Below are 18,828 nucleotides of genomic sequence, written 5' to 3'. Positions count from 1 at the left end.
GCTTCCTCTCAGCTGTCAGCTCAACAGCCGTAATCCATTCCAAACTCTCTTTGACTGCAGTGGGATTCCTGTCTCACTCTCACGAAGTACCGGGTACAACCCAGTCTAAATTGAGGTCTAATAATAACTGCTGAAGAGCAGTTACTCCAAATGCACTGAGAAAACATGTTTGTGCTTGATGCACTGTAGACATTATTCACTAATAGTTCAGCCACAAGAATGATACTGTGAGAACATGAAAGAGCTGCTCCTCAAAAGTATTTTGCAACAGTTAAAGCTGCTGAATGATTAATCCTCTAAAGGCTTCTGACTCCATCACTTTCTTCTTCTACCAATGCGCAATTGTGACAAGACACTTCTAGTCATTATTAACATCCTCAATTACCCATGCAAAAATCCCAGTAATGCAGGACATAATATCCCTACTATAGTCTGGCAGATCAGAGTTTTGACAAAAATGTGTGAAAAGCAGCTGTGGATGAAAAAAGGCATTTGGGGCCAGACTCAGTCACATGACACACGTCAAAGAAACCAATGCATGTGTGAGTATTTGCTTTCTTATCTGGTGGAATTCAGAATCTGAGCCTTGGGCTTTAATTAACACTTTGAGTGTGTGGCATTTGTTCTCTAATTAGATGCTAAGATGCTTAAGGGAGTGATGAATATTTTTTTCCCCTGTTATTTTATAAATTCTGTCTGTACTCAGAATTCAAAAAGAGATCACAGCTTCACACCAGTAAAGTTGTTAATATCCTCCTTTGCATTTATCGGTGAGAAAGAGACTTTAACGGTTCTTTTTCTAGTAGCCTGAGAAAATGTCAAACAGAAAATGATAAAACAACCCAACAAGAGGGCCATCTGAACGCCTGAACTTTACAGCTCTCCAGGCAAAGACACTGAATCAGATGCTGAACACGTCAGCCTAGAGAAACATCATCGAAGTGGGTGCTATAGCTTTGCATCTGCTGGTGGGGGAAAGTGAGGAGGGGCCGGGGGAGGAAAGACAGGTACTGGAAAGGAAGTCATGTCTTGAAACTGCCCCCCAGTCAGGAAATTAAGACCACTGGGGAGATTAAGCGGGACATTTTGTAACACATCTTCAAGTACATCCCATCTTACAATTTTGATATCCAGGTGTAATAGGCACGTACAGCAATGTGATGCAATGACCCCAGGAGATAGGGGGTGGGAGGAATATTGACCTGGAAATTATGAATAAGTCCATCCAAAGACATTTGAAAGACACATATTTATGCAAATTCTAGTATGTATTTGTCCTGCCCCAAGAAGAAAGGAAGCAGATGGAGGCATGTGTCTTCTAATTTACTGCCAGCTTTTTCACACACCCTGTCCACACCCTAAGGAAGAAGATCTTTCTATAGAAGTTGTATAAAGAAAACCTGTAGGTGGGTTCCTCACTCTCTGCTGAACATCTGGCATCCTTTGAAAATCCTCAACTCAGCATCAGCTTTGCCAACTGCTTCCTCTACAGGTGAATACTTTCCTCATCATCACACTAGAAGAGGAGCAGCCTTCCTACAAGTCAGGCTAAAGGAGAAGGACATGGGATTTCATGTACCAGATCCTTCAGAACTGGGAATACAGATAATCTTGTCTCCAGCATCTGGAGTGCATTGAGATTACCAAGATTTTGTTCCAAACGAGTATGATCATTCCCAATTCTCTGTTCTGTTTGTAACCCAGCTCCCCCAAACAGCTACACAAATAATTGACTCAACTGCCTTGGAAGTCTATAAGCCCAAATCCTTTTCTTGGTTGCAGCAGAAACCGTGACTGTGGAAATGCAGAGTAACTATATAACTGCCTTAGAAAGCCGAGAAGGATGGCTGCTGACATTAGTGGCTTTAGGCACTGCCTGGCCCACAGGTTGAATAACCAACTAAACTGCAATCCTTTCTAACGTCAGGGAGACCTTTTCTGGGCAACTTAGTTGTTTGGCAGAAACTGGTGTTTCAGATTGTGGAATTATTAGGGGCAACATTTTTAGGAGTGATAATCTCTGCTCTTTTTTTCTGTCAGTTGTTCGATTAGTCATCCCAGGCAGCTGCTCCCATGAAATGTGAAGAGGCACCATTATATAAAATCTTGCATGAGCAAACTAGCTGGTAAGGAGAAGCAGTGACCATTACTGCATCCTCAATATTGTTTCTACACCGGTAAATCATCGACTTCACTAGTGCTGCTCATGATTCACTTGAGGACATAAAAGCTTATTTTTTCAAGACAAGCACAGCAGATTTCTTTCATTTTTTTTACATTCAAGATGTTGCACTTTAAATACATTTATCACATCAAATTAAAAAGGCTTCCAGGAAAAGTCTACCATTGACTAAATTTACAGTTTTCCCATACAGACACTTTAGGGACATTTTAGGTAAAATGGAAAGAAACGTCAATGAGATGTATGTCTGTAGGAGGGATCATTAGCTGTCAGTTGCCCAAACATAAAGTCTTCTGTATCTTCAACAGAAAACAAGTTTTTTACTTTTGAAACAGAAGCTATTTTGCAGATTTTAATTTCAGCTTTTTGAAAGCCACAAACATGAGCTTTTCAAGGACAGCATAAAAACATTTTGAACAAGGGTTTAAAATACCCATTTTGAGTGTATTGTTTAAAATAGCTATGAATTCACAGCCAATTAACTGAAACATGTTCCTCTTAAATGAAATTTCCTGAGTACACAATCCAATCATACCTCTGGGACAAGATAGACACTCAGTAATTAATCACAACATTACTCAGCCTTTTTGCTGTTTACCACCTTCCTTCAGGCAATAAACTCCAGAGCTAGTGAGATAAGCATTATACAGGAGCAGAAGAAGAGAGACCAGGTAGGACCCTGCAGAGGAACCGAGTGCATTTCCTTAAGACGTTCCACTGCCTTTATGTTTATAGTTGGAAAAAAAAACAACCCCAAAAGATTCGGTTTAAAACCATGAAGAGAACAAATATCCTCTGCTGTGTTGACATCCACCTCAGATCTAATGGTGTACCCAAAATATTTCTTCTGCATGCATTCAGACAGGAAGAGAGAACACAGGGGATTCATTTTTCAGTGTATTGTATGAGGGCTTAAATATGTAACTCACCCTGACTTCAGATCAAATATACTGAGGAGCACTTGCTCCTCTACAACGTTTACTGGCATGCCCTGACTGCATTTAAGACTCACTGTAGTGCCAGTCCTATTTCCCAGGAACGTGTGCTATAGCTAAGCTAACGCTCAGTGGGCAGCTTCTGCTACCTCAGATCACTCTGAGGTAGACCAAGTAGAATTTACCCCCTTTTTTCAGCAATTAGGCCTTTTAGTAGGATATAATGGGCCTGCATCTCCTCTCATGCTGCTGCAAGTCATGCATGACCTCATTTAAGTCATTGTATAACTTAATTTCACATTAGTGTGAAGAGCTGACGGAAGCTCTTTCCTTTTTCCCACGCAAAGAGATGCAATTGATCCAGAGGAGATGCAAATCCAGCCCACCACTGCTGAGATCCATACGGGAAGGCCAGCTTAAGAGGAGCCTGAAGTCAGAAGTCACAGTTCTTGTAACTTTGGACTCTTGCAAGGAGCAGCGTGTAACGCTGTTGTTGCTCATACCAGGATAAAAGTAGAATGAGGCAAGTGCAGCCAAGGAGTTTTTGTAATTACAGGTAGATCAGGCTTTTTGATGAGCGATTTATTTAAACCAAATACCCTCTTTTGAATACTCTCCTTCCTTGGGGAATACAAGGGTGTGCATCCAGAGTCTACTTTTCCAATACAGGTGCATCTCTAGACATTTGCAAAGCACAAAATCAGTTTTAAAAACGATGGTATTGCATGCAAACGATGGAAATTGGAGTGTATCCGGCTGTTCAGCATTTTTTCAGGCTTTCTAACCTGGTCTGCCACTGTGCTAACACTGGACCTCTTACGCTTCCTCACTGCAACACCAGTTTTCCACATGTTGGCAATGCAGTAGCGTAGCTTTGGTATTCAGAGCCCTGCATCAATTGTACGTGGTGTTTGTAATCCTGGGGCAGGGAAAGAAAAGACTGACTGGGAAAGCAGGCAAAACTGCACTTGAGACGGGGCCAAGCTGCAGTACCGGAGCTGCTGGTGCTGTGCAGGCTGGGTTCTGACCTTCATCTCAAAGCCTTATCATTGCATAAACCTGCTGTGCTCTGGCAGTTTTGGGGTGTAGCTTGCCTTAAGCTAATAAAGGCTTTCTGATAACATTGCTTAAAGACTTCAGTCAACAGCATATCAAGGTAGATAAACAGAATTAAGAATAAATATTCTTAATTCAAAATGCAATCGGTTCTTCTGCAAAGTAAAGCAATTTATACGTCTTGCCTGGGGATCTGCAGCGTCCCTAATGGAGGGAACTTTGACTGAAAGGAAATTTTGATACTAGTCAAGTGTGAATGGCATTTCACAGGAGTCTGTGAAGCTTTTTCCTACAAGCATTTTCCAGCTATTCCCATTAAAAAACATGCTGTTAGTCCAACGTCAATAAATACATTTACACTGCTGATTCTGGAATACTGTCAGTAGGAATGATGTTAGATCTATTTGGGTCCCAACCTGTAATTCTGTATGGTTTAAAAAAATGACTGAGTATGCTGAAACTGTTCACTTTGACTAGACAATGGAGTTAGTGCATGTAGAGACTGGGGAACATACTGCCTATCCCAAATACTATCACTTTTACACAACACCATGATTAACGTCTGAGAAAAATAATTATCATTCCATAGTTTTCCACATTAGCTTTGTTCTTTCAGATCTTGGTTTCACAGCAGAGCTAGACTGGACAGAGTGCGTATACTCCTTGAGAATTATATTTACCCCAGCGCAGATGAGATGCTGCAGTTCTTAAACAGACTCAAGGCCCAAGCCTCAGACTACCAACCAGGCTCACCACGAACACAATTCTACCTCTCCTTTCAGTCAACAGATAACAGGTTTGGGCTTACAAGCTTATGAGGCCAATTCTACTCCCACAGTGCTGTTAAGCACAATTGATGCTACTGAAGTCAGTCAACATTAAACAGCAAATTTTTATTTGGGAGGAAATGTTGCATTCCTTAGAGACATTTATCCTTACTATCTCTATAATGCTGCAAAACTTTTTTTTACTCTTTAGTAAAAGGGGAACTTCTTGATCCCAAATAGGTGCCCCTCCAAGCACTGAGGCCAACAGGTATTCTTGACTTTCACCTATGATATAAACTCAAAAGACTAAGATAGTCCATAACACTGTCTCTGATTATACAAACAAGGAGAACAGTATGGTTGCTCTAATTGCATGTGTGATGATTCTGCTGGTGTTCTTGTACTGCATTTTTCTTGCTTCCAAACTTACTGCCAATAGATCAGGTGCCTTGTTGCTTAGAGCTCGGTCTTCTGGATTCATTTCAGTTCTCTCTTTGCTAGTTTCTGCATTTGGAAAGCTCTGCAGCCATCCACTTTTTGCAAGGATGGCTCCATTCTTGTCACAAGCTTCTACTGAGCTGTTTATTAATAATATCACAAATCATCAGTGCTTCAATTAGTACCACTATTCATTGTGCATGACAGCATTTTTTCACAGAATCGTCATATGAGGGTCAATGGTCTCACCTTTGTTTTTGCAAATGCATCAGTCTGTGACTGGAGTATCCACAAAGAACTAGCTACTGTCCATTTACACAATTAAAAAATCCAATTTCTGAAAAGCTTGTCTTTCAAGAAATACTAGAAATATATATTCAAATGTACCATGTTTTCACCTCTGCTTTCTCCGGGGAGCGGGCAAGAAAGGGGGTGACATTGCTTGGCTTAATCAGAAATCAACTGTATTCCAATTATGAGTATCAAACAAAGCAGCAGGAAGATCTCTTGTTATTAAACTAACAATGGATTCTTTATCACAGATCTATTATTATTCAGGAGGCCAGTCTTACTCCTATGGAGAGTTTAAGGACAGGATAACAGCTGCCACAGGTCCAGGGAATGCATCAATAACAATCTCCAACATGCAGCCCTCAGACACTGGTTCCTACACCTGTGAAGTTTTCAGCCCAGAGAGTGATGCTGGAGAGAGTCAAAAATCAGTGATTGTCAGCGTGCTGGGTAAGCGCCTTTCCTCTCTATTGCTGTATTGTAGTTTTCTTCCCTTACTATGAAACACTGAATTCATGGCTCAAAATGCGTAGGACCAGAGGGAATAACAGAACTGCGATAAACAAGGCCCATGAGGCAGAGAAAGGACTCACAGAGGCACTGACACAGGGATTTTTCCCAAGGGCTGTGGAGGCAGGCAGGGCCTGGGGTGCCCTCTACCTTCCAGCCCAAGCAGAGACCTGGTACCACTCCGCAGCTCCCCTTCCTTGGCCTCCAGTAAAATCTCATTCTCCCACCAGCGGCCTTCAGATTCGCTTTGTGCTCCCCAAAAAGCTACCTAATATAAGCAGGTAAGTAGGCAGCTGGAATTACCCAACTTCACTACATTTTTCATGTTGGAAAACAAAGCGATCCTAACTTTGACTAAAATAAGAAGTCCTTTTAGCTGGGAGTGACAACTTCTCTCTGAAGCCATTACTTTTAGGATAATCCAGCCCCAGCAAAGACCAAAATTTTACAAATTTTATCTAATATTGGTCGTGGTGACTTGCATAAATCTACGGAGGGGCAGCAGTACAGTCCAAGGGTTCTGGCTTGCCCCCATTTCCAGAAACTCTAGGAACTTAGTATGCGTTGGATAGAAGTAGCACAAAGTCTATTTTGCGTGGAAGAAAGCAATAGTTCAACCACGAACAGGCAGGACAGAAAGGATGAAAAGCAGTGTAATGAGATATTTTACTTCCTAATAAGATAAAAGTTTGTGCTAACCCTATCTAATAATTGCTTTTATATTGAGAATTCATACCTGGTCAGAGTGACAAATCAAAGACGTATGAGAACATCATTCCAACATCATTTGCCTATCCGCCAGGGATAAGAAAAAGACATATGTAAACTTAATCCCTGAAAAATCGTATTTTCAAAGTACTACTGTTAATTTTAATCTAAAATTCCCCAAATAAATAGTAATCTTGGAGCAGTTGACGAAGAGATTGTACTTTTCACATGAAAATCAAGAAAGGTTGTTCATTTATGCACACAAAATTGGGCTGTGTTCATTGCTGGTATAGTTCCACTGACAATACTCGAAAGAACCACAACCCCATATCTATAGGTAGCAAGCAGAATATAATAGGTACAAGTGAAGACAGAATCTTCTCCTGTGTGCAAAGGGAGGAAATGCTATCAAAGCAGATATATTTTTTAACAGAACTGTAGTTAATTTATTTCCTCCACAAGTGCAATATACTAAAGAAGCAGGTCTTGACCCTCTCCCTTTATGTGGAAAAGCTCCTGCTGTGTCCCTAAAGAAAATGATGCTGCTATGTGGCAGACTGATGTATGACGAATAGTGATTATAATGGGTCTTCATCTCAACACCTCCGTAATAATATTTAGTATGCAAATGGCAGAAAAGATAATAAAAATGTATCCTAGGCTATATACGTATATTTAATATTACTCAAATCTTTATGGGAGAGCCTTTGGTCAGATCCAGGAACAAGACTCTGCTCTCGGATGGAAATCTGTAAACGGGGTTCAATTCTTCACTTACAGCAGCACAGTACCACAACTCGAGGTGGTTGCTTACAGCCCTGGGTACGTACTCACGTGTGTCTGTTCTCCTCATTGGTATTTTACAGTCAAACCGTCACAACCTTTCTGCAAAATAGAAGGAACGCCTGAAAAAGGCCATCTAATTTACCTCTTATGCAAATGTGAAGAAGGACTGCCTCACCCTACCTACCGCTGGTACAAAGTAGAGGAGAACACCCTCAAGCCTGTGACTGAACAACTCAGTACGTAACTACAGGACTACCATACCGTGTTCAAGATCTGGAATTCCTTAGTAACAGTCATTTCAAACACTGTATCACACAGGGTAGTTAAAACTTAGCCTCCTCTTCTGATGGTCAATGCCACAAAATCGTATTTTACTTATTCAAATTGACTGATAGCTGTCACAAACACAGGACATTTTTTCTATTTATTTCAATTAAAATTGTGTAGTATGTTAAGGTCTTGTCCATGACATTACTTTAAAATGTTAAAATGGGAGAAATGTTTATGCCTTTACATCTCCCTTCCCTCGGAATTTTGAGTGAACTTATACTCAGAGTAAGTGCGGTCAATTTGTCATTCCGGTGCTAAGACCTCCATCCCAAAAATCTTCAGTACCTGCTACATTTTCATTTGTGAAGTTACACTGACAACAATAGTATCAAGATGGGTAAAACATCAGGTGGTCAGACTAATTTGCAGAGTAGGGGCCTACTTCTCATGTTCTAATACACTCCTGGTGAATCCACTGTAGTAATTTTCGAAGAAGGTAAATGTTTTTTATTTAAAGAATATTAAAAAACCCACAAATGAATGAATAATCGGAAAACTCTGCTTCTAATCTCTTAATAGCTCTCAGTATTACCAACTAAAGAAAACCACTTGCCTCTACAGTATACAAACAGTAACCTGTATGTGCTCTCTGTTTGTCACAGATCCAAAGACTGGCATTCTTTACATTGGCAATCTCACCAACTTTGAAACTGGGTATTACCGGTGCATAGCCAGCAACATCCTGGGAAACAGTACCTGTGAGCTTGACCTAACTGCCAAACGTAAGTTTAATGCATGAAAGTAATCACATATTTGATATATGACATGCACAGCTTGCAGGGAAATGCTGTAACAACTTTAAAGCACAGATTTTTTTTTTAAGTTAGAACAGAATAGGCTTTGGAGAGCTCTGGAGTTTTCATCCAGGCATGCCCAGAATTTACACTGACCTAGACAACTGATTGAACATTTCCAGCTTCATTTCCCACTGGGAGCAGGAGCTGAACCTGGCTCTGACTGCAGAGCCTTTACTGAAAACCGACAGAGATGGAGTTTAGAGCAATTTCTTCCAGCCAACAGTCCCACTGAGGTCCCCCTGCCCCAGAATTTACAACCGTCACTGAAATGTGGTAGTACAAGGACTCTGGCACTGTAGATGTGACCACTAGCCAAAAATACTGCAGTCATGGAAAAATACCTTATCCTGACTGCCCTCAAGCAGTGATCAACCTTACCCTCACTGTTCTCAACCAGTGGTCAACCACATCTGCATGCAGATTTTTCACATAACCAGTAACATTTAACAAGAGCCAAGCCTATGTTGTACAACCAGCCATGAGAGAGGTCCCCGAAATGGTCACTCAATTACTCAGTGGTCCATAAAATGAAAATCGCAGGACAGAGCTAGAAGCTGTACTAAAGTAGAAATAGAAGGTTTTGGGGGCTTGCAAATGACTAAAGCACACATTTTACATCTCAGGTGAAAGACAGAGATAAAGGCAACCTGCATTTCAGAATTAGTTTGCAAGGAGGGAAGAGCAAAGGCTTTCAACTATTGGCAGTGTTAGCAGCCTGATGTTTCCGTTAGCCAGGCATAAACACAGGGTTTGCTGGGGTAGGGGGCTAACCAACAAGAGAGGAGGCAGCGAAGGTCATCAAAGCATAGTTCTCTCTTTCCTAGAGAATCTTTGGCCTCCCTCCTGGAAATATAGCTGTCAGTCAGGTTTTTAGTTCTCTGAATCCAATGCCTTCTTTCTGCTAAAGGCTGCTCCACTAAATTTCCATGGGATTTTGCTACAATAATACTTTTTAAAAAGTCAAGTAATCTTTTTTTCTTTCCAGATTCAGACAGTGGTATTGTTGCTGGAGCATTAATTGGAGCAATTCTGGCAGCTGTTATCATTTGCATTATCGTCTGGGTCTTAACCAAGAAGGCAAAGAACAAGAAGTCATCAAGTAATGAGATGCAGTAAGAGTTTCAGTTTGCTTCATGTTAAGACAATTATTTCTGTAAAGCACTGCTAATAATCTAGAACTAACATAAAGTGGAATTACTCTAAACATTTTTGAAGGGTAAACAATACAGGTTTTGAGAAAAATTCCAGAGTGAGAATATTTGCTTTTGTGTGACTTTTAAGCTATTGCTTTTGTAACAGAAGTTGCCATTACCCTCTTCTCTATGTTTACAAGCAGCTACCACTTAGCAGTATCTGAAATAGTATATGTTTTTTAAACAACACAAACTAAAAGTGGAAAGTTGGAAAACTAGTTTTTAGTATTTAAAAGTCAATGGTGACTGTTAATGGCAGGTGGAGGAAGTAAAAAAAAAAAAAAAGCAGCTAAGGGTTACCTAGAAATTTACGGGACTTGTACGTTACTGGATTTAAACACAAAGGGCTCAGTCCAGTGCTACTTGAAATTACAGGGGACATGCACTTGGGATGCTCTAAGGCATCTCAAATGGCAGGAGACACAAGGTTTAGGCAACAGAATGGAGCTCAGAATGTCCATTTTGATCCTGCTCTGGAAATGTCTTTTCCTCTGCACTTTGATTGCTCATTTTTCCCTTAAACTGTCCAATCTTCAGAATAGGGACAATCTCATATGCTATACAGAATGTATTTAAAAAATATTATGTCATCTGGACACTTCCCTGTAGCACAAGTCTAAGACTTCCTGATATGGAATTCTGCTAATCCAGACCAGTGGCCGGCCACTCATGCACCTGATTTCTGCTTTCAATTGATGTAGCATTAACATCTACTTTTGTGCTCGGATCCTAATAAATCTTACTACATTGAATTAATCCACCGGCATCTCATATTTTTTACACATGAAAGTCCTTAAATATCGGGAGTTGGTTTGTCTTGATAAGATAAATGGCATTCACACCTGTTACTAAAAGTATTTTTCTAGATTTCAGCCTTTTCATAGCTCTTTTCTGACTGGACTGTGTTTTTTATGCACTTGAATGGGACACCAGATCTGCATGGAATTTCCCAGAAAGCTCACACCAAGCAGTGTTTTGCTACCCCTCCTCAGACACTGTTTGCCAGCACTCAGTTTCCATTCTGCCTTTGTGGTGTAGCATTTAAACATACTAAAATCCAATTTTATTCTAACAGGATCACTTAAACCAGTGATGCAGATCAGTCTTACTATTTAACACTGTCACTCTTTCTGTCTTAGCAGCAGTGATGTTGTAGCCTTTTCACATGCTCTTGGAACAGTTATATTAATATGGGGGTTACTGTTTACACAACAAAACTACAAAGCCTCATTCTTTGAAAGACTGTAGATGGGATTTCAACATGCGAAATCACAATCCTCATCCTGTCTTCCTGCAGAGAAATGGCTCAGAAACAATCCAATGCAGAGTATGTTCAGGTACCTAATGAAGAAAACATTCCTGCGACCACAGTTCCATCAAGCAATGCGACAAATGAATACCCTAGTGTTGATGAAACAGCAGCCGCTGGAACACCTGAAAATGATGAGAGGCAAGAAGCGGAAAAAGAAGAAGTCGCCTAGAGTTTTAGTAGAGTTTTCCTTGTCAGCTTTGGACCCCTTTATACAAAAATTGTTGTCATTGAATTAACATAGAAGCATGACTAAAACTTAAATGGGCATTTGTATTGTGAACCACTGGGCTGGAGATTGAAAAGGGTCTGTTACACATGCATTTTGTGAATAGTAGAAGATTTGGCCTTTAAAGTTAACCAAATTTCATTTATTATCTAGTTATAATTGTACATAAATATAAAAAGACTATCACCCACATTTATCCAACCTGTTTTGCAAAACTAATTAGGAAATGGGCTGAAGCATTTAACAAAGTAAGAGCTTTCCAGTCAACTATCAGTAATGCTGCATGTGTCCATACAGTTCTGAACCACAGCAGTCTTCTCCAGAAACACCAGAAAAATGTTGGCCAACCTCATGTTTCCTGTGCACCAAGAGCCATCATCATGGCCAAACCATTGCGGTGTTTAAATGATCTGATTTTGCACGTCAGAAGTAAAAAAAAAGTTTCATCAATGTCATCAGAGTGCAGAAAGAGATGTCAAGACCTGGACCAAAGAAATCTAGTGCGTCTGAATGCCACTTAAAACTAAAAAAAAAGATCCTGGGAACTTTTACCCTGTTGCTCCCTGATGGGGAATACATTTTGTTAACAGCGACCTTCTTGGCTTTAAAGTTCCCAAAGCAGCAGCATTTGAGAGTTGTGTGTTTCAGCAGTTCTGGTTTTCAGTTTAATGGAACTAGCATTCAGGTACCCAGTTCAGACATTGATTGACTGGTTTCCAGATGACAGGAGCTGGAAATGTAAATCCCTTGCAAGGCTTGTTACAATAGGCACACAGAGCATCAGATTCCTTATGACATCCAGATACAGCTGCTTTCAAAACTTACAAGTGCATACTGCCTACTACACAACACACTAGTTTTGATTGCTTCCTCCACCTGGGATGATTTAAATCTATTTCCAGGCAACTGCCCTACCCACTAAGCAATAAACTCATGCTACTTTTCTTCTGGTCTGTTTATCGCCCTGTAACTTTGACTATTTTCTGTAGGTGAAAGCATCAAGAGGAACTGTAAGTAGTGCATGCACATCAATAGCCAACAGCTGAGTAAGGAGCACTCTTTTGGAAGGAGAAAAGGGAATTGAAGCACATACACTCTGATTGCTAGACACCTCTTCTGTCTGGGCCTTGGTTCTAAGGTTAAGCAAACTCGGTTCTTTGAAAGGGCAAAGACACCTACTTTCAGAAGAGCTCGAGGACCACGGGGTTCAGGCGAATACAGCCAGCCAGCCTCGGCAGCTCCCTTCTGAGCTACATGGGGCAGATGTTCACTGACACAAGGAGACGCTGGTTTCAGTCTCGTGCACTGCAGAAAAATGTATCTGGGTCAGGGATCTGGAACTTTTTGACACTTAAGTCTCTTATAGGAACTAATGTTCATAAATCCTTTGATGACTGTTCCCGGCCTCTAAACATTGGTTATATGTAACAGTCATCTTTAAATAGATAAAAAGATACATCTGTGATAAAATTTTCAGATTCAGTTCCTACAGCTGTAAGTAAGTTTATCAAGAAAGTGATCACAAAAAAAAAAAAAAGGGCAATATTTAAACAAGTAAGGCATGAGCTCCTAATTAAGATTCTATTTGGATCATTAAGCGTAACCGTATCCATTGCCCTTTCTACGCAGTTTTCTGGCTTTCAAATATTTGTCTTTGATACATGTGTCCTAGTGTTTAGCCTCATTCTAGAGTTAAAGAGCATTTACAGTGTTCTTATAATATTATTTTAGCTAAAAACTGCTTGTGCTGGACTGTGAGGGTCAAACTCTTACTAATACCGACACTGCCATATTCTACCAGTGGATCCTCACACTCCTCTCTCCCTAAAATATCGAGGGTAAGCCTTAAGTCATGACCTGTACAAAGTCTCTTCTTAATCAGGCATCTCTTTTACTGACTCTCGTGGCAATTGTGCTAAGCAAAATCTGCAAACTCACACCCTTCAATCTAGGTTTAGAAGCTTACTGAAAATTTCTGATATTCACATCCAAAGTTGTGTAAGCATGCAAAACTATAACATTAAGCATGCTCAGTAACAGCAAGAGAACAGTAAGTACTACTAACTCCTCTTTGGGTGCCATTTCCCACCAAAGGTGTTTCCTAATGAGATAATTCAAATCAATTATTGGTCCAAGAGAGCCCATGACTTGGCTGACAGTGGCATTAATTTTAAATAATTTCTTCTCTGACATTGCTAGGCATTCTTCCTTCATGGGAAAATATAAACAACTCTCTTCACAACACTGCTGTAGCTGTATTAGTTCTAAAGTAATCGCCTGTATATACGTCTTAGTTACGTTTTTCTTACTACAACAGCTTTCCAACCTTCACATCTCTGCAACAGCACTACCGTGATTGAAGGGGGGAATATATTATGTGGTCATTATCATAATTTTTTAATCTTTCCTTAATCTCACCTCCACAAATCTCTCTGCATGTATTCCTTATATAACTTGCTACAGTAAGATAGGAGCTTATGCTGGTGAAGTTGGAATTGCCTTCTATAGCTCAAGCAATCTTCCTAGAACACCACAGGTCTTACATTTGCTAAAAAAGTAGAAATGGCTCAAGTTACCTTAATGTTTTTATATAAAGAAAGAACAACTGAACAGAAGTTCTAGACTTATAATTCCCCTCATACTTCTAGTCACCAGTATGTAATAGATAGTGTTGAAAAGAAAAACTAACCCAAAAGCAAAAATAAAAAGCAAAACAGATCGCTGGGCATGAGGAGGAAGGTAAGGAAAATAACATTTGGAGTTTCTTAACATATTGAGATATTTTTGTAAGCCTTCTGGCAGATGTTTGTTCTTATTATGAAGTTTTTCTCACGTAAAATAGTTTATTAAAAAGCACGGGGCGCTGTTCCTAGCTTTCCACTGACGCTCTTGGCAAAGCACAAGCCAAACTAGGTATTGATCCATGGCGTGTAGCTCAAAAACCCTGCAGAGCTATGCAGGATGCAGAAACACTTTTCAGAATTTGCCTCAGATGTTCCGACAGTCTCTGCTGCATGGCCCATTTATCTCCTCCTGAGGGAATGGGGATCATTAATATGGAAACCAGATATTAAGCCAAGATTCAAGCCATCATCTCCTAGGGAAGTGGATTTACAAAGCTACAGAGCTGTGGCAGGGGTTTTTTGCTACACAAAGATCAAGGATGCGCACAGAATCTGCTATACAAAGATGAAGGATGAACACAGAATTCTAACTTCAGCCTTTCTCAGGTTTTCAGCAGTGCCTGCACAATATATAAGAAACATTTACTCAGTCAGGTTCTTCCTTCAAGCAAAGTCTGCATGGCCAGAGCTTACTGTACAGGCAAGTTATCCCTCCTGCTCTCAAAAGGTATCCCCAGTGAAATTTAACCTGCATTTTTCTTTCTAGGATAGACTTAGAGTACTTGGTGAAGATATTTGTTTGGCTGTAAGTTTCTGTCTTGCTTATCAAAATAAATTGCATTACCTTAATCCTTACAAGTCAAACTGTAGAAACTGCCATCTTCCATTTCAACCTTTCCTTGCAGCTGAAGAACAAACATGTTCTATTTCCGTACTGTGTAATGGATGGCAGGGTTTCATCTGACTTGTTGCTCACATCCCAAGTGTACAAGCTATTTAGAAAATATTAGTTTTGTTACATGTAAGTTTAATAAAGTTTTGTAACACCAAAGACTGCTGTTTAGGAAAGTTCTTTATTTCACAGAATTTCATCAGCATTGCTGGTTCAGAAAGGGGAAATCTATCCCACTAGTGTCAAAAGTGATCTTACCAACATCAGAAGGTCACTTTTCAGGCTCAGTCTCATTAGCTCTGCCTTCTAATAACTAAATACCAGCATTTGCTATGAGTAAATAAAGATTAAACCAGATTTCTGTTATAAAATAAGATGGTAAACTGCAAGCATCAGAGCTACATAATGGGACTCAAAGAGAACAGAAAAAGAAATCTACAGAAGGAGCAAGAGGAAATAAAATTAGATTCGAAGTACATCCCAGAAAAGTATCCAGAGCCATCTATTATGCAATAGCGTATTTGCAGAGGTAACCCTGAAACAGCGCCTGCATTCTGCAAGCAGTCCAGTGCACTTCATCAAATACATATATTTAAAGATTCAAAGAAGCCTGATAACAACAGATAACAACTGAAAAGCTTTAAACACTCAGAACTCACTTGAATAGACTAAGAAGAGTAAAAATGGATACAATTATCTAAGTAACTGAGCAAACTGCATTCTACAAAGGGAGAGGTGTAGTTTAGAATGAGCTGAAGGAAGAGAATCAGTACCCACAAAAAAAACCCCAAAAAAATCACACACAAATCACAAAGGCTAAGGGAAAAAGCAAAGACTGTAAAACAAGCTTCCAAAATAAAATTGACTTTAAATGGTTAAAGCATTTTTGGTCCTGTTGCTTGAAAGAAATACTCCTAAACTAGGTTCCGAAATAGAAGGAATGATCGCATTTATACAGATCATACTGTAAACTGAAAGAAAAGTGCAAGATATTGAAAAATACTTTAAAATCAGTGAACTGTTTAATTAACAGGAAGTACAAACAGTTGTTTTGGCACTGTACTTGAAGGAAAGCTCGAGATACACATTTTATTACCACACCGATGCCCGTACATGACATCCTAGTTGAACTATCAAAATATGAAGTTTGCAGTCTTAAATACAAGTGCAAGAGGAAAGAGACTCAAGTCAGAAGTCCCCACTAGCCTTCCACCATTCTTTTAAGTATGGCTCCCAGGCCACCCTTTGCCACTTTCAGTGGGGTCAGTTCTTCTTTATTCTCAATGTGAATACTTGCACCATGAGACACCAGCAGCTTTGCCTCCTCCACTCTCTCTTCATCACAGGCTAAATGACTGTAACAAGAACAAGAAACCCACAGCCACCATTAAACAATCCAAGCTTATAAAGAGCAATAATTATGCCTTGTCAAAACGACAGCATGAATGCTGGGGGGAGACACATCCTAGAACAACAAAACCACAAGCAACCAGCTACCTACACGGATTCCACGGCTTGCTGTTCAGTCACTCTGTTGTCATTAAGCAACTCAAGAATGTTCCTCCTGCAACTGTCCTCATAACACACTTCTTGAGATGATTAGGATTTGGCTCTGCAGTCACCAAAGCTAAGGAGCACATAATCCACAGTGAAACTGGAAAATGGTAACCTCTATTTGAATAGAAAGCGATAAACTGAATTGTACGATGCTTAAAAATAAACTGAAGTAAAGATTTACTGCAAACTCAGCAAACACTTTCTTCCATAGTACCTTGAGAATAAATAGGTGTGTGTTCCAGGACAACACTGAGTTTTAATGTATAGCCAAAACATACTGGTTGATCTTATTCATGGCAAAATCTTGATTCCACTGTAGACAAGGCAGAGTTCTGCCACCAACTTCAAAGCGGCTAAGGTTTTACTCTTACAGATTCAAACTGACCTCTATGGTAACATCAAACACTGCACTGATTGTACTTAAACTGCAACTTATTTTCCCTAGAGAGGTGAAGAAAAGCTTCCAAAATTAGCTCTTGCTCGGCAGGATAGAGTAGGCCACCCTGCAAGACCAGTTTCCTCCGACTTCGATGCATTAGCGCGCTTTCTACCCTCTAGTGGCAACTGAACGTATTCCCAACTATTACAAAAGGTGTTCTACACTTTTTAAGTAGATGCAGTAACATAAATTAAAGTGTGTATGTACAGACACACTTAGGCAAAATACTAAGTGTGATTTTCTCAAATCCTTTTTAATTACACGGGGGAGTGAAGCAAGGGAGTATTTTAGGGCAATAAGAAATCAAAAAAAGAAATTGAAGTAATGGAGTTTCATTTCATAGAGATTATGCTATATTAAGCAAAATAAAACTAAAAAATTACTTACAGAGGAGTATTCCCTTCAGAGTCCTGTATATTAACAGACGCATTGTGCTGCAGAAGGATCTGTACCATTTTTAGGTTTCCTTTGGCTGCTGCTCTGTGTAATGGGGTGGATTCAAAATGATCTGTTGCATCCGGATCAGCTCCGTTCTCTAAAAGCATGATTGCAATCTGAATATGTAGAATGAGAAAGGAGGGAGGGAGGAAGATGTAAAGTTAATATTACTTAATACTTCTTCCAAGAGCAACACCACCTCCAGTAGCATAGGCAAACATACCTCTTGCTTATTTTTGGAGGCTGCATAATGCAGGGGCGTACAGCCGTTCTGATTGACAGCATTTACATGAGCACCCTTGGCAATGAGGGCTTTCACAATTTCATCACGGCCTGCTGAAGCGGCAATATGTAAGGGAGTCCAACCAGCCTACAGAAGAGGCAAGATAAAAACCACATTATTCAAACCAGGAGTTTCAGGAAAAAAACATGACAAAGCATAACCCCAATAGAGACTTGACTACCCATTAGTCATACTGCACATATTCTTATAACTGTAAAGCTAAACATTATTGATTATCACCAGAGAGACACAGCTCACGTCCTCTCACATGCCTGCTTTCAGTACCTGACAAAAGCTGCCAGTTAAACGACAGGAATCACTTCTGTTATGCAAGGTATCTGGCAGGGCACTTTGCCCCTGCAGAATTAACAGTAGTGCTTTTTTAAGAACGAATAAGAGTGGCAGAAAAGAGTGTCCAAAAGTTTCTGCAATCTTTTCTATATGCTATCCTCTAATTAAACTGATGGGACAACATTTGCTTCTTTAAGGATGATCTTTGGGATGCTTCATAATGGATGTAATTATTTCAACCCTTCCTCTAGAACAATAACAGACCATCTCCTCTCTAACTGTGAAATCACTGAACCTGTCACCTACTCTGTAATGCCTGCCCCAATAATGAGAAATCTTCAGGGTACCTCATGATTTGGCACAACACGTTTAAGAGGATCATTTTGAGATCAAGGTAACACGAAAACCTCCAACAGCAACCCAAACACCCCTGGTTTTGCAACTTTGCACATAAAAAGAGTTCTCCTAAAATTCCTTGACAATAAGGGAGGCTCATCAAGTGTCATTACCCCCTCTTCCACATAAACAGTGAAATACTTCAACTTGCCTTTCCAGCACACACACAGTAGCACGCACTTTTTAAAGCCCCCCAGATAACCACACTGGATACACCAACTGATAGGAAGAGGGAGAAAAGGAAGAGAGCGGCCAGCGCCAGGCCAGGGAGCTGCCCTCAGGACCGCTGCTAGGGGCACTTCTGCAGCTGAAACCATGAGGCAACGGGTCGGGACAGAAACTGCGCAACCAAATTTCCCACGGTAACCAGGTCGCAG

The 18,828-nt window shown here is 40.2% G+C and overlaps 2 protein-coding genes across 2 annotated transcripts in view; one reads left to right on the top strand and one right to left on the bottom strand.

Annotated features, from left to right (window-relative positions):
- The window catches only part of VSIG1 (V-set and immunoglobulin domain containing 1), a 22,171-nt gene extending 10,697 nt beyond the window's left edge, over nucleotides 1–11,474 (top strand). The window contains exons 3-7 of the mRNA XM_009703955.1: nucleotides 5,921–6,119; nucleotides 7,754–7,909; nucleotides 8,606–8,725; nucleotides 9,792–9,912; nucleotides 11,291–11,474. Coding sequence (XP_009702257.1) covers nucleotides 5,921–6,119; nucleotides 7,754–7,909; nucleotides 8,606–8,725; nucleotides 9,792–9,912; nucleotides 11,291–11,474 — 780 coding nt within the window. The remainder of the gene's footprint in view (nucleotides 1–5,920; nucleotides 6,120–7,753; nucleotides 7,910–8,605; nucleotides 8,726–9,791; nucleotides 9,913–11,290) is intronic.
- A 4,391-nt stretch (nucleotides 11,475–15,865) lies between these two features.
- Nucleotides 15,866–17,851, bottom strand: PSMD10 (proteasome (prosome, macropain) 26S subunit, non-ATPase, 10; the record flags this gene model as incomplete). Its single annotated transcript, XM_009703954.1, has 3 exons — nucleotides 15,866–16,402; nucleotides 17,431–17,597; nucleotides 17,705–17,851. Coding segments are annotated over 3 exons (468 nt in total), but the record flags the coding sequence as incomplete, so codon positions are not given.
- Nucleotides 17,852–18,828: the final 977 nt, after the last annotated feature.

Source organism: Cariama cristata, unplaced genomic scaffold (genome assembly GCF_000690535.1).
Source record: "Cariama cristata isolate BGI_N322 unplaced genomic scaffold, ASM69053v1 scaffold17137, whole genome shotgun sequence".
NCBI lineage: Eukaryota > Metazoa > Chordata > Aves > Cariamiformes > Cariamidae > Cariama > Cariama cristata.
This window is presented reverse-complemented; position numbering and strand designations above follow the sequence as displayed.